A 12,930-nucleotide genomic window follows, 5' to 3' on the forward strand; every position below is an offset into this window, starting at 1 on the left:
TTTGTGGGCGGTGACTGTGCCTTCAGCGGTCGGTCAGGCTCAGGAGCGGGGTCCCCGGCTGCCCCCACTCCAGGCTGGCCCCACCTCCTTTCCTGACTGTTGATGCCCACCCGCCCCCAGGAATGCGCCCCTGGCTACTACCGGGACGTCAAAGGTCTCTTTTTGGGTCGCTGCATCCCCTGTCAGTGCCATGGCCACTCAGACCGCTGCCTCCCTGGCTCGGGTATCTGCGTGGTGAGTGGGGCCCCACAGGGTAGGGAAGACCAGGGGGCCTTTGGTCAGTAGTTACGGGTACGCTGAGGTCTGGGGGAGGGGAGGGGCCCCGGGCAGGGCACCTGCTGGCAGTGGGCGGAGTCCTGCAGGGTGGGGGTGGGGGAGCTGGCGGGAAGCGAGGCCTCCGCGGTCGGTGCTGATGTGTCCCGTCTGCCCCAGGGCTGCCAGCACGACACCGAGGGCGACCACTGCGAGCGCTGCCAGGCCGGCTTCGTGCGCAGCGGACCTGAGGACCCTGCGGCCCCCTGCATCAGCTGCCCTTGCCCTCTGGCTGTGCCTTCCAACAAGTAAGCTGGGCCACAGCCCCTCCAGGGCCCCGACCATTGACCGGTGGGCCAAAGTCCTTAAAGACCCGGAATGGAATACCACCACCCCTACCTGGTGGGGTCAGCACTGCCCTCTGTGGAGGCCGGGGCATCCGGGGTGGGCCCATGAAGTGGGGACCTCCCCCCTCCCCCGCTTACCTGGTGCTCACCTGGAGCGTGCTGGGGTGTAACGACCACCTCCGTCTCTGCAGCTTCGCCACGGGCTGCATCCTGCGAGGTGGCCGTGCCCAGTGTCTCTGCAAACCCGGCTATGCTGGGGCCTCCTGCGAGCGGTGAGCTGGGCAGGCGGGTGTCTGACTGGGGCGGGGTCTGCGTGCGTGGCCCCGGGGACGCTGCGTTGCCTGCCAGCATCAGCCATGATCCCGCCCCGCCAGGTGCGCACCCGGCTTCTTTGGGAACCCCCTGGTGCTGGGCAGCTCGTGCCAGCCCTGCGACTGCAGCGGCAACGGCGACCCCAACATGCTCTTCAGCGACTGCGACCCCCTGACGGGCGCCTGCCGCGGCTGCCTGCGCCACACCACCGGGCCCCGCTGCGAGAGCTGCGCCCCCGGCTTCTACGGCAACGCCCTGCTGCCCGGCAACTGCACCCGTAGGCAGGGAGGGCGGGGCTAAAGGGCCTCTGGGTGTCCCACCCGGAGCAGGCTGTGTCCCGGGCCGGGACCAGCGTGGACAGGGTGGACCCGACCAGGCCCCCAGGACTCACGGTCAGGCGACCCCACGGCCAGGCCAAGGGTCATTTGGGGACTCTGGCCTCTCCTGAGGGAGGGCACCCCACGAGGGCTCTGACGGGTCCTCTGGCTGAGCCCAGGCTGCAGGGTAGGGGGGCACAATGGGCCGGTGAGCAGGCAGCTGCATGGTTTGGACCTAGGTGGAGCAGGGAGGTGATGAAAAGTGAGGGCCTGGGGGTTTCACTTGGGGCAGGATGGAGATGCATGTGGAGTAGGTGCCCAGTAAGGGCTTCCCAGGGTGGGAGGGAAGAGGCTGGGGTGGGGGTCAGGGCTACTGTCACAGCCACCCTTCTGCAGGGTGTGACTGCTCCCCGTGTGGGACGGAGGCCTGTGACCCCCATAGTGGGCATTGCCTGTGCAAAGCGGGTGTGACTGGTCAGCGGTGCGACCACTGTCAGGTAGAGCTGCCAGGGTGGGGCGGGGCCTTGATTTTGTGGGTGGGGCCTTGGTGTGGGGGTGGGGTTTTGTGGCTGTGGGGCGGGGCCTTGGTGTAGGGGCGGGGCTCGGGGCCAGAGGGATGGGGTATGGGTGTAGGGGCAGGACGTCATGGCTGGAGGTGTAGGCTCTCAGGGCTGAAGGAAGCTGGGTCTTAAGAGCTGGGCAGAGCCCTGACTGCAGTTTGTGCCCCCAGGAAGGACACTTCGGCTTTGAGGGCTGCGGGGGCTGCCGCCCATGCGCCTGTGGACCAGCTGCCGAGGGCTCCGAGTGCCACCCCCAGAGTGGGCAGTGCCACTGCCGGCCAGGGACTGGGGGTCTCCAGTGCCGCGAGTGTGCCCCCGGCCACTGGGGGCTCCCTGAGCAGGGCTGCAGGCGTGAGTGCTGGCCGGCGGGACACCTCGGGGCAGTGAGGAGTACCCCAGGGCCCTCAGCCGGCCACTCACCCCACCCCTCCCACCCCAGGCTGCCAGTGCCAGGGCGGCCACTGTGACGTCCACACGGGCCGCTGCACGTGCCCCCAGGGGCTCAGTGGGGAGCGCTGTGACACCTGCAGCCACCAGCACCAGGTGCCCATGCCAGGAGGGCCTGGGGGCCACGGCGTGCACTGCGAAGGTGTGTCCCTGCCCTCCCCACTGCCCCCAGCCGCCTGGCCACACCCGGCTCCCCCGCCCCTCCCAACTCCATCTGGGATGGTGCTGGTCCCAGTGCCATGCTGACTTGGTGACCCCGATGTTCACCTCCACCTCCAGATCAGTTCTCTGGTCCCAGCGCTCCTTGTCAGTTTTCTGAGAGACCCCACGGCTGTCCTCCTGTTGACCCTGAGACCCCCACGCTGACCTCTGACACCCACTAACCTCGTAACCCTCAGCCTAGCTCAGTACCCCGTTCCATCTCCGTGACCCCTAGTGACCCGCTTCTAGCTCGCCGACCCTATGACTCTCTGGTGGCCTCAGGCCCACCCCTCACCCCACGCCCACCTGCCCCCTGCCCGCAGTGTGTGACCACTGTGTGGTGTTGCTCCTGGACGACCTGGAGCGGGCTGGCGCTCTCCTCCCCGCCATCCGGGAGCAGCTGCGTGGCGTCAATGCCAGCTCCGTGGTCTGGGCCCGGCTGCACAGGCTGAACGCCTCCATCGCCGACCTACAGGTACTGCCCGGCCCGGCCCGGCCCCCCCAGCCTCCCATTCCCAGGTCGCAGGCTCTCACCTGCCCCTCCCCGCAGAGCCAGCTCCGGAAACCCCCTGGCCCCCGTCATGAGACTGCACAGCAGCTGGAGGCACTGGAACGACAGACCTCAAGCCTCGGGCAGGACGTGCAGCAGCTGGACGGCCAGGCAGGCGCTTGGGGAGCCCTGCCCCAAAACCCACCCCCTGGAATGCTCCTCCTCCAGGAAAGCCCTTCCCCGGGACCGCTTCCTCTCAGCAGACTCCTCCCCAAGAGGCCTCTCTCCCCGGGCCCCAAACCATCCAGCGTCACCCCTGACCCGCAGCTCAGGCTCGAGGCCTGATGGGTACTTCATCCACAGGCCACAGGGGCCCGAGCCCAGGCCGGCCAGCTTCTGGACAGCACCGAGGCCACGCTGGGCCGGGCACAGACGCTGCTGGCAGCCGTCCGGGCTGTGGACCGCGCCCTGAGCGGTAGGGGCTGGCCCACCTGGGCAGGGCGGGGAGAGTCAGGGCAGGGGGCGTGCCTCCAGGGGGCTCGGCCTTGAAGAACCGGCACGTTTGGATGTTTAGACAGGGAGATGGGCCTCGGCCGCGGAAACAGTTGGGTCCGGGCTGGGAGGTGGGGGCACGCGGGCCCCACAAGACGGGCCAGTGCCCCCGCCCACGGGCTGAGCAGATGGCAGTGGTGGGGATACTGGCGGGGGAGGGGCCCTGGGAGGTGAGGGGGTGTGGGCGAGAGGGCCGGGCAGACCTGCAAGTCGCGGCCTGGAGCCAGGAGCTCTGGGGGCCGTCCAAGGCACGCCGGGTTACACGGGGGTTATCTGAAGATGCTTGGCTGGGCGTTTCTGGCTCGGAAGCTAGTGGCAGAGGTGTGCCCGGGCAGCAGGCCAGCCCTGGGCCCTGACAGCCCGTTCCCCAAACCCACACAGAGCTCGAGTCCCAGACGGACCGCCTGTCACCAGCCAACGCCTCAGCCCTATCGGGTGAGCAGCTGCGCCGGACACTGGCCGAGGTGGAACGGCTGCTCTGGGAGATGCGGGCCCGTGACTTGGGGGTTCCGCGAGCCGCCGCTGAAGCTGAGCTGGGGGAGGCCCAGAGACGTGAGTGGCGTCAGCCCCAGCAGGGCAGAGACGGGAGGGGTGAGGACCCGGCTGGGGGCTCTGGGGCTGAGGTCAGCCTGGAGTGGCATCCCGTCAGCTTGGGAGGGTGGACGGGGACTGGCAGGCACCAGGAGTCACTGCCCAAGTGACCGTTCCTGCACTGGGCCTTGGCCAGTGCTGGCCCATGTGCAGGAGCAGCTGACCAGGCGCTGGGAGAGGAACCAGGCGCTGGTAGCACGCATCCGAGACCAGCTGGCCCAGCATGAGGCCGGACTCATGGACCTGCGGGAAGCCCTGAACAGGGCGGTGGGCACTACACGGGAGGCGGAGGAGCTCAACAGCCACAACCAGGAGCGGCTGGAGGAAGCCCTGGTAGGGAGCCTGCCCCGCGGCCCCCCCCCCCCCCCCCCCCCCCCCCCCCCCCCCCCCCCCCCCCCCCGCTCACTCTCATACTCATCGTCCGCTATCCTGTCACCCCACCCCTTTATTTTCCTGCCTCATCCTTGTTCTGTCATGTCCTCCTCACTCCCCATCGTCTCCAGCAACGGGAACAGGAGCTGTTCCGGGACAACGCCACTCTGGGGGCCACTCTGCAGGCCGCCAGAGACACCCTGGTCCGGCTCACTGAGCTTCTGCGCGGCATGGACCAGGCCAAGGAGGTGAGCACCCCCCGCCCCCCGTCCCAAAGGGCTGCACGCTGGGCGGGGGCAGATCAGGTGGGGGTGAGTAGGGGATGGGGACGAGGGTCCCACCTAAGGCCACCCACCCCCAGGAGTACGAGCACCTTGCTGCCAGCCTGGACGGGGCCCAGACGCCCCTGCTCGAGAAGATGCGGGCCTTCTCCCCGGCGAGCAGCAAGGTGGACCTGGTGGAGGCCGCCGAGGCCCACGCCTGGCAGCTGGACCAGCTGGCGCTCAACCTTTCCAGGTACTGGGCCCAAAAAGGGTGCCCGGGGGCGTGCAGCCAGGGCCTGGAGGTGGCCTAGCTGGTCTGGGAGGGCTCTTAGAAGGAGAGGCTGGTGTCCCTGCAGGGGCCGGGCAGAAGTCTGGGCCCAGGGTGGCAGGAAGAAGCAGGACAGGCACACAGGGCGGTGCAAGGCCGGGAGTCTAGAGCCGCCAGGCAGGCGGAGGCCCATGAGGTGGGCGGAGCCCCCACCCGCACCCTGGGATCCTCCCCGCTTCCCCTCACAGCATCATCCAGGGAGTCAACCAGGACCGCTTCATCCAGCGGGCCGTCGAGGCCGCCAACGCCTACAGCAGCATTCTGCAAGCCGTGCGGGCCGCCGAGGGTGCCGCCGGCCAGGCACAGCAGCAGGCGAGCCGTATATGGGCGGTGAGGCCCTGACGCCCCCCACAGCCCCGGCGGGAGCCTCTGTTCCCTTGCAGCTCCGCTGGGCAGGTGTGAACTGCATCCTGTTTCTCCGTGTCTACAGGTAGTCGTGCAGCGGGGCCTGGCGTCCCGAGCCCGGGAGCTGCTGGCGGACAGCAGTGCCCTGGAGGAGGCCGTCCTTGGGGAGCAGCGGAGGCTGGGCCTCGGTGAGTGCCGGGTCCAGCTGGGCGTCCGGGCTCCGTGGGGACCCTCACCTTCCGGCCACGTGGGTCGTCACCGTGTGAACCAGGGTCGCGGCTGCCCTCTGTGGGAATTTTCCCCACTGCTCGGCAAGTGCGTCCCTGGGAGCTCTGCGAAGGCCCACCACCCACCCTGGCCTCGTGACAGGCCCCCAGGACGTGGAAGGGCCTGGGGAAGGGGACGTGGGGCCCGGCTGATGGTTTCCCTGATGTCCTGGCTGAGGGCCGTGTGCATGCCAGGCCGTCGAGGAGGAGCGGGTGGGGAGCGGGCAGTGGGGTGCACCCTCTGCTGCTAGCACCTCAGGGCACTGGTGGCCACAAGCAACGGCTCAGCTTTTCTGAGCCTCCATTGTTTCACCTGTAAAATGGGAATAATTCCCTTGGCTGTGGGCCCAGGAGGCTGCCCCAAGACTTGGGCACCAGTGCCACCCCCTGAGCCGAGGGCCCTCGTGTCCAGATGTCTCCATCTGACCGTGTGCGTGTGAGCCTTAATCCTCCCTGGTCAGGAGGGAGGACTGAACTGGGCTGCATCTGTACCCTGGGGGCGGGGGCTCCTCGGGACTGAGGCTGCCTGCCCCGCAGCGTGGGCCACCCTCCAGGGCACCGGGACCCGGCTCCGCGATGCCCGGGCCAGGAAGGAACAGCTGGCGGCCCGACTCCGGGAGGTGCAGGCCATGCTGGCTATGGACACAGGTAGGGTGGGTCTCCTTCCTGCCCCCGCCCTCACTGCTTGTCCCCAGAGCTGAAGAGACACCTGTCTGGATGGACATCAGCCAGTCTGTCCAGTAGGCTCTGATGGGGGACATGTTCACACTTGTGCCGTCGGGAGCGGTGGCCGGGGCAGCTGAGGGGGACCCCTGTGTGGGCAGCTCCAACCCTGGGGACCCTCCCCAGCCCTGGGGATCTGCTTCTGGTCGGAGACAGATGCCCAACGAACGTAGCCCCGGGCAGCAAGTGAAAACTGGAAGGGGCAGGGAGAGCGCGGAGAGAGGTGGCGCGGGGCAGGCGGGAGTGTGCGGCAGGGACTTGGGGCATCTGGGGGAGGTGGGGAGGGGGGAGGTGGAGGCAGCAGCAGAGGCCAGCGTGGCTGGAGCCGAGGGCTCGGGGGCTGGGGGGCCGGGAGGGCTCAGGGCAGAGGAGGGATCCCTGCCGACTCGAGTCGACCTTCCCCACAAGCCTGGGTTGGGGCCGCGGGGACTCCGGGGGGACGGTGTGCTCAGGAGAGATGGTGTTGGCGGGGGTAGGGGGGGGGCCGTGGGGAGGCGGGGCTGAGCCAACACGGGGTGACCCAGCTGTGGCGAGAGAGGCTGGCACAGGAGGAGCCGTCTGGGAGAGGACGGAGGGTGCGTTTCCACCGCCCTGAGGCTCTCACGAGATCGGGGGCGAGGGTGACATCCCTGTTGCTGGTCTTGGCATGGGGGTCTATAGTGGTCTCCCCAGATGGGGATGAGGCCCCCCGATGGTCCTCACTTGCCCCCCGCTGAGCCTGCACACTGCCTGCCACAGACGAGACAAGCAAGAAGATAGCCCATGCCAAGGCCGTGGTCACCGAAGCCCAGGACACGGCCGCCCGCGTGCAGTCCCGGCTTCAAGACATGCAGAAAAACGTGGAGCGGTGGCAGGGCCAGTACAAGGGCCTGCAGAGCCAGGACCTGGGCCGGGTGGTGCTCGACGCAGGCCGCTCAGGTGGGCCCTGGCGCACAGCGCCCTGACAAGAGGGCGGGCCGGGGTGGGGAGGCCAGGGGCTCAGGGCTGCCTCCCCACATCCCCTCCCCCCGCCGCAGTGTCCACCCTGGAGAAGACACTGCCGCAGCTGCTGGCCAAGCTGAGCCTCCTGCAGAACCGTGGGACGCACAACGCCAGCCTGGCCCTGTCGGCCAGCATCGGCCGCGTGCGGGAGCTCATTGCCCAGGCCCGGGGTGCTGCTGATAAGGTGGGTGCGAGTGCCAGGGTCAGGTGGGCGTCTGGGAGACCAGGAGGCAGACGCTCATGGGCTCTGTGCCCCCACTCAGGTCAAGGTGCCCATGAAGTTCAACGGTAGCTCAGGGGTGCAGCTGCGCACCCCTCGGGACCTCGCCAGCCTCGCCTCTTACACGGCCCTCAAGTTCTACCTGCAGAGCCCAGAGCCGCTGCCCGGCCAGGTCGCCGGGGACCAGTTTGTGCTGTACATGGGCAGCCGCCAGGTAGTGGGCGGGCTCGGTGGGCTGGGTGGAGCCGGGTGCCAGGCCGGAGCGGGTGGCCCACGCCGGGTCCCTGTCCCGCTGAGTCTCCTGCCGCCACAGGCCACCGGCGACTACATGGGTGTGGCTCTGCGTGGCCAGAAGGTGCACTGGGTGTACCGCCTCGGGGGGGCAGGCCCCACGGCCCTCAGCATCGACGAGGACATCGGGGAAGAGTTCGCAGCCGTCAGCATTGACAGGTGGGAGGCCCGGCCCTCACGGTGCTCCCCCCCACCGCCAGCGTGACCGCGTGGCCACGCCTCCCTCTCTTACTTCTGCCCTCAGGACGCTCCAGTTTGGCCATATGTCTGTCACAGTGGAGAATCAGATGGTCCAAGAGACCAAGGGTGATACGGTGGCCCCTGGGGCCGAAGGGCTGCTCAGTGTGCAGCCGGATGACTTTGTCTTCTACGTGGGAGGCTACCCTGGCAACTTCACGGTGAGCCCCGTGCAGCCTGGGTGCGCGGCCACCCCACCCTGCACCCCTGTCCCAGGAAGTCCTGCTCAGGGTCTGGCTTCGGTCCGTCGCGCTGTAGCCCGAGTTCCTCCCCTTGGGTCTGTCCTCGGCGGGGAGGCTCCCTGACCATGTGCTGTGCCCACAGCCCCCCGAACCCCTGCGCTTTCCCGGCTACCGGGGCTGCATCGAGCTGGACACGCTGAACGAAGAGGTGGTCAGTCTCTACAACTTCGAGAAGACCTTCCGGCTGGACACAGCCGTGGATAAGCCTTGTGCGCGGTACGTGCGGCCTGACCCCCCCCTCACCGCGGCTCGGCCCGCCCTCGGCTGACCCTGCCCCCTCTGACCCGCAGCTCCAAGTCGACCGGGGACCCGTGGCTCACGGACGGTTCCTACCTGGACGGCTCTGGCTTCGCCCGCATCAGTGTGGAGAGCCAGCTGAGCAACACCAAACGCTTCGAGCAGGAGCTGCGGCTTGTGTCCTACAGTGGGATCCTCTTCTTCCTGCGGCACCAGGCACGTCCGCCGTCCCCACGGCCCGGCCCACCAGCCCGCCCGGCCCACGCTGACCCTCCCCTCCCCCCCAGGACCAGTTCCTGTGCCTGGCCGTGCGGGAAGGCAGCCTCGTGTTCCTCTACGACTTCGGCATGGGCCTGAAGGAGGCCGACCCGCTGCAGCGCCCGCCGCCTCTGACCACGACCAGCAAGGCGGTAGGGCTGGGCTCGGGGAGGGCCCGGCGTGGGGAGGGGCAGGGGGGTCGCAGCTCTCGCCCTGAAGGTACCACCCCACCCCGTGCTGGCGCTTCCCAGATCCAGGTGTTCTTGCTGGGGGGCAGCCGGAAGCGCGTGCTGGTGCGCGTGGAGAGGACCACGGTATTTAGCGTGGAGCAGGACAGCACGCTGGAGCTGGCTGACGCCTACTACCTGGGGGGCGTGCCACCCAGCCAGCTGCCCCCGAGGTGAGCACTGGCCCTGGGGTGGGGCGGGCGTGGTGGGCAGGGCCTGGGAGAGGCCACCCCTGACGCTCATCCCGCGGACCCTCCCCGCAGCCTGCGGCGGCTCTTCCCCTCCGGAGGCTCGGTGCGCGGCTGCATCAAGGGCATCAAAGCTCTGGGCAAGTACGTGGATCTGAAGAGGCTGAACACGACGGGCATCAGCTCCGGCTGCACCGCTGACCTGCTGGTGAGCCCCCTCCCTCCCCCAGTTGCGCACCCTCGCCGGCCGCCGTGGGCCCTTACGGTCACCCTGCCCACAGGTGGGACGGGCCATGACTTTCCACGGCCACGGCTATCTGCGCCTGGCGCTCCCCAGCAACGCCGTGCCCCTCACGGGCAACGTCTACTCCGGCTTCGGCTTCCGCAGCAGCCAGGACAGCGCTCTGCTCTTCCACCGAGAGTCCCCGGTGCGTCCGCCCTGCCACCTCTGGGGCAGCAGGGCGGGGCTGGTGGCCCAAGGGAGGGAGTCTGGGCCCCCGGCCTGGCCAGCTGACCCAGCCACTGTCCCCAGACCGGGCCATGCGAGGTGTCCCTGCAGCAGGGCCACGTGACCCTCCGGCTTGCAAGGACCGAGGTGAAAACGCGACGAGGCTTTGCCGACGGGGCCCCCCATTATGTCACTTTCTACAGCAACGCCACGGGGTGAGTCAGGCTTACCTGGCCTCCCCAGGGAGGGGGCGCAGTAGAGCCGGGGTCGGGGGCAGGGCGGGGGAAACACTGCTCTCCTTGCCAGGGTCTGGCTCTATGTGGACGACCAGCTTCAGGAGATGAGGCCCCACCGGGAGCCAAGGCCCCGGCCCCAGCCCCAGCCTGAGGGGTCGAGTCAGCTCTTCCTGGGGGGCTTGCCCAAGTCTGACGCCCTCCGTAACTTCAGTGGCTGCATAAGCAACGTTTTCGTGCTGCGGTGAGCTGAGCGGGCCCCGGGAGGGCTGGTGACGACCCACCGGCCCGGCCCAGCACCGACCCGCACGTACCCCCTGCCCTCCGCAGGCTCCTGGGGCCGCAGCGCGTGTTTGACCTGCAGCAGAACCTGGAGGGTATCAACGTGAGCTCAGGCTGCGTCCCGGCCCCTCGCACCCAGGCGCCAGATCAGAGCCCGCGAGGACTGCGGGCCACGAAGGTGGGGACATGGGGCTGGGGTAGGCAGAAGGTGGCCTCCATGCATTCCTGCATTCCCTCATCCCCATCCGACCCCCCAGGCCTCCCGCCGCAGCCGGCAGCCCGCCCAGGACACTTCCTGCTCACCACCCTGGCCCCGCAGGGCCATACGAGACGCCTACCAGTTTGGGGGTCCCCTCTCCAGTCACCTGGAGTTTGCACACGTCCCGCCCCCCACCAGTGACTGGTAAGGCCAGGGCCGGCGGTGGGGAGAGGGGGCTGCCGGGGTAGGGGCAGACTCGGCTGACGCCCCCGCCTGGCTTCCAGGTCGCAGCTCTCCATGCTCATCCGCCCGCACGCCCCCCGAGGGCTCTTGCTCTTCGCTGCCCCCCTGACGGCCAGCAGCCCTTCCCTAGTCCTCTTCCTGAGCCACGGACGCTTTGTCGCTCAGACGGAAGGCCCTGGGCCCCAGCTCCGAGTCCAGAGCCGCCAGCGTTCACGGACTGGCCGGTGGCACACAGTGAGGGGCTGGGGAGAGGGGATGCAGGGGCGGGGCGGGGCACTGGCCCCGCGGGCTCCCATCCTGACGTGCCTTCCCACTCCCAGGTGTCCGTGCGTTGGGAGAAGACTCGGATCCAGCTGGTGACGGACGGGGTCTGGGCCCAGAGCCGGGAGAGGCCGGGCCGGCGGCACCAGGGGGAGGAAGGCCCCCGGCCACACACTCTCTTTGTGGGGGGCCTCCCTGCTGGCGGCCACAGCCCACAGCTCCCGGTGAGAGCCGCCTCGCCCCAGCCTCCCACCCGTGCCCCGCTGGACGCTCTCCGCCCTCCTCGGCACCCCAGGCACCTGACCCAGCTCACCCCTCTGTGCCCACACAGGTGGCCATCAGCCGCTCCGGGTTCAGTGGTTGTGTGAAGAGACTGAGGTTGGACGGCCAACTCCTGGGGGCTCCCACCCGGGTGGTGGGGGCCACACCCTGCTTCTCCGGTCCCCTGGAGAAGGGCCTGTTCTTTGCAGGCAGCGGGGGAGCCATCACTCTAGGTCTGTCCCCTGCTGGCGTCCCCCAGTCCCCTACGTGCCTGGGCTGGGGTGGGAGTGACGCCCAGAACAGGGCGGGGGGGCCTGGGGCCGAGGCCTTCCTCCTCTCACGGCCCCTCCCTGCAGACACCCTGGGGGCCACACTGCCTGACCTGGGCCTGGAGCTGGAGGTGCGGCCCCAGACAGCCACCGGCCTCGTCTTCCACTTGGGTCGGGGCCCAGCACCCCCCTACCTGGAGCTGCGGGTGCTGGGGAGGCAGGTAAGCAGGTTGGGCCGCAGCCTCAGGGCAAGATCTGGGTTGGTAGGGCCCTCCTGACCCGCTGCCGCCCCAGGTCCTGCTGCGGGCAGATGACGGTTCAGGCGAGTTCTCCACACTGGTGACGCTCCCCGAGGCACTGTGTGATGGGCAGTGGCACCGCCTAGCGGGTGAGCTGGGCCCTCCTGACCCCACCCCCGCTGGGGGCAGCTGTAGACCCCTGGGGCGGGGGGCGGGCAGGGACTCAAAAGCCGGAGCAAAGGGGCAAAGGGCTCCTGGTCCTGTGGCTGGCTGGTGAGGGGCGCCCCAGCCCGGCCACAAGGAACTCCTGTGCCCGGCAGTGACCAAAGGCGGGAACAGGCTCCGGCTGGAGGTGGACCTGCAGAGCAACCACACCCTGGGCCCCGCGCCGGCCGCCCCGGCTGATGCCCCAGTGCCGCTGTACCTCGGGGGCCTGCCTGGTGAGTGTGGCCTCGGCCTGGGGGCAGGGGGAGGGAGGAAGGCTGTCCCTGGGGACCAGGCACTGGGGTCACCCTGCTTTCCACCCCGGCGGGGAGACCGGAGCCTGGTGGGATGCCGGCCTCTGCTCCAACCCGTCTTCCTCCCTCCCCCACCCCCAGAACCCTGGACGCGGCCTCCAACCTACCGCGGCTGCATGCGGAATCTGGTGGTGAACCAGGCCCTGGTCTCCTGGCCTCGTGCTGCGGGCGTGCAGGGGGCAGTGGGGGCCAGCGGCTGCCCAGCCACGTAGCACAGCTGCCCCTCTGGGACCCCAGCCACCAGCTCCAGCAGCCAGGAGAGGGTCTTCAGAGCCCCCAGGCCCAGAGCCCCGAGGCAGGCCGCCCCATCGGGCAGGGCCCTTCCCCACCCTGGAACGCCCAGCCCCTCCACACAACCTGCTGACAACACCGCCCTCGGCCGATTTTTTTAGATGGTTTGTGTATGTTTGTTCGTGGAGACTCCAGATTCTCCGGGTGATGATTCTTATTTCTGGGAATGGTTTAAGTTATGTCTGACTTTCTAAGGGAAAGGGTAAAACACTGCAAAATGGGGGTTTTATACTTTTTATCTTTCAGTTTAATTATGAAATTTCCCTTCCACCAGTTTTTAATGGGAGCTCTGTAAGTCATTCATCCCTGCTTCTTGAAACAAAAATTAAAAGTCACTTCTGTGTAACCGAGTGTCAACTTTAAATGAAGAAAAAGAAAAGCAGTCCAGCGGGTCTGGAGATCCGAGGCGAGCAGAGCGCTCACGTGCGGAGCCCCTCCC

The 12,930-nt window shown here is 68.5% G+C and overlaps 1 protein-coding gene across 1 annotated transcript in view; it reads left to right on the forward strand.

The window, feature by feature from the left end:
• LAMA5 (laminin subunit alpha 5) overlaps positions 1-12,835 on the forward strand; it is a 52,721-nt gene extending 39,886 nt beyond the window's left edge. Inside the window, exons 42-80 of the mRNA XM_029220172.1 lie at positions 121-234; positions 433-560; positions 791-871; positions 974-1,188; positions 1,625-1,725; positions 1,959-2,139; positions 2,228-2,377; positions 2,760-2,911; positions 2,987-3,097; positions 3,290-3,401; positions 3,860-4,030; positions 4,206-4,402; positions 4,573-4,689; positions 4,803-4,957; positions 5,221-5,362; positions 5,463-5,565; positions 6,181-6,291; positions 7,105-7,284; positions 7,383-7,531; positions 7,611-7,781; positions 7,881-8,017; positions 8,103-8,256; positions 8,420-8,553; positions 8,628-8,790; positions 8,862-8,984; positions 9,084-9,232; positions 9,323-9,455; positions 9,529-9,675; positions 9,780-9,910; positions 10,002-10,172; positions 10,259-10,388; positions 10,468-10,613; positions 10,694-10,886; positions 10,973-11,137; positions 11,245-11,407; positions 11,531-11,664; positions 11,738-11,831; positions 12,003-12,122; positions 12,282-12,835. Of these exons, the coding sequence (XP_029076005.1) occupies positions 121-234; positions 433-560; positions 791-871; positions 974-1,188; positions 1,625-1,725; positions 1,959-2,139; positions 2,228-2,377; positions 2,760-2,911; positions 2,987-3,097; positions 3,290-3,401; positions 3,860-4,030; positions 4,206-4,402; positions 4,573-4,689; positions 4,803-4,957; positions 5,221-5,362; positions 5,463-5,565; positions 6,181-6,291; positions 7,105-7,284; positions 7,383-7,531; positions 7,611-7,781; positions 7,881-8,017; positions 8,103-8,256; positions 8,420-8,553; positions 8,628-8,790; positions 8,862-8,984; positions 9,084-9,232; positions 9,323-9,455; positions 9,529-9,675; positions 9,780-9,910; positions 10,002-10,172; positions 10,259-10,388; positions 10,468-10,613; positions 10,694-10,886; positions 10,973-11,137; positions 11,245-11,407; positions 11,531-11,664; positions 11,738-11,831; positions 12,003-12,122; positions 12,282-12,412 (5,559 nt within the window). The 3' untranslated portion in view covers positions 12,413-12,835. The remainder of the gene's footprint in view (positions 1-120; positions 235-432; positions 561-790; positions 872-973; positions 1,189-1,624; positions 1,726-1,958; positions 2,140-2,227; positions 2,378-2,759; positions 2,912-2,986; positions 3,098-3,289; positions 3,402-3,859; positions 4,031-4,205; positions 4,403-4,572; positions 4,690-4,802; positions 4,958-5,220; positions 5,363-5,462; positions 5,566-6,180; positions 6,292-7,104; positions 7,285-7,382; positions 7,532-7,610; positions 7,782-7,880; positions 8,018-8,102; positions 8,257-8,419; positions 8,554-8,627; positions 8,791-8,861; positions 8,985-9,083; positions 9,233-9,322; positions 9,456-9,528; positions 9,676-9,779; positions 9,911-10,001; positions 10,173-10,258; positions 10,389-10,467; positions 10,614-10,693; positions 10,887-10,972; positions 11,138-11,244; positions 11,408-11,530; positions 11,665-11,737; positions 11,832-12,002; positions 12,123-12,281) is intronic.
• Positions 12,836-12,930: the final 95 nt, after the last annotated feature.

Source organism: Monodon monoceros, unplaced genomic scaffold, assembly GCF_005190385.1.
Source record: "Monodon monoceros isolate NGI ecotype Baffin Bay Population unplaced genomic scaffold, NGI_Narwhal_1 Super_Scaffold_13, whole genome shotgun sequence".
NCBI classification, from domain to species: domain Eukaryota; kingdom Metazoa; phylum Chordata; class Mammalia; order Artiodactyla; family Monodontidae; genus Monodon; species Monodon monoceros.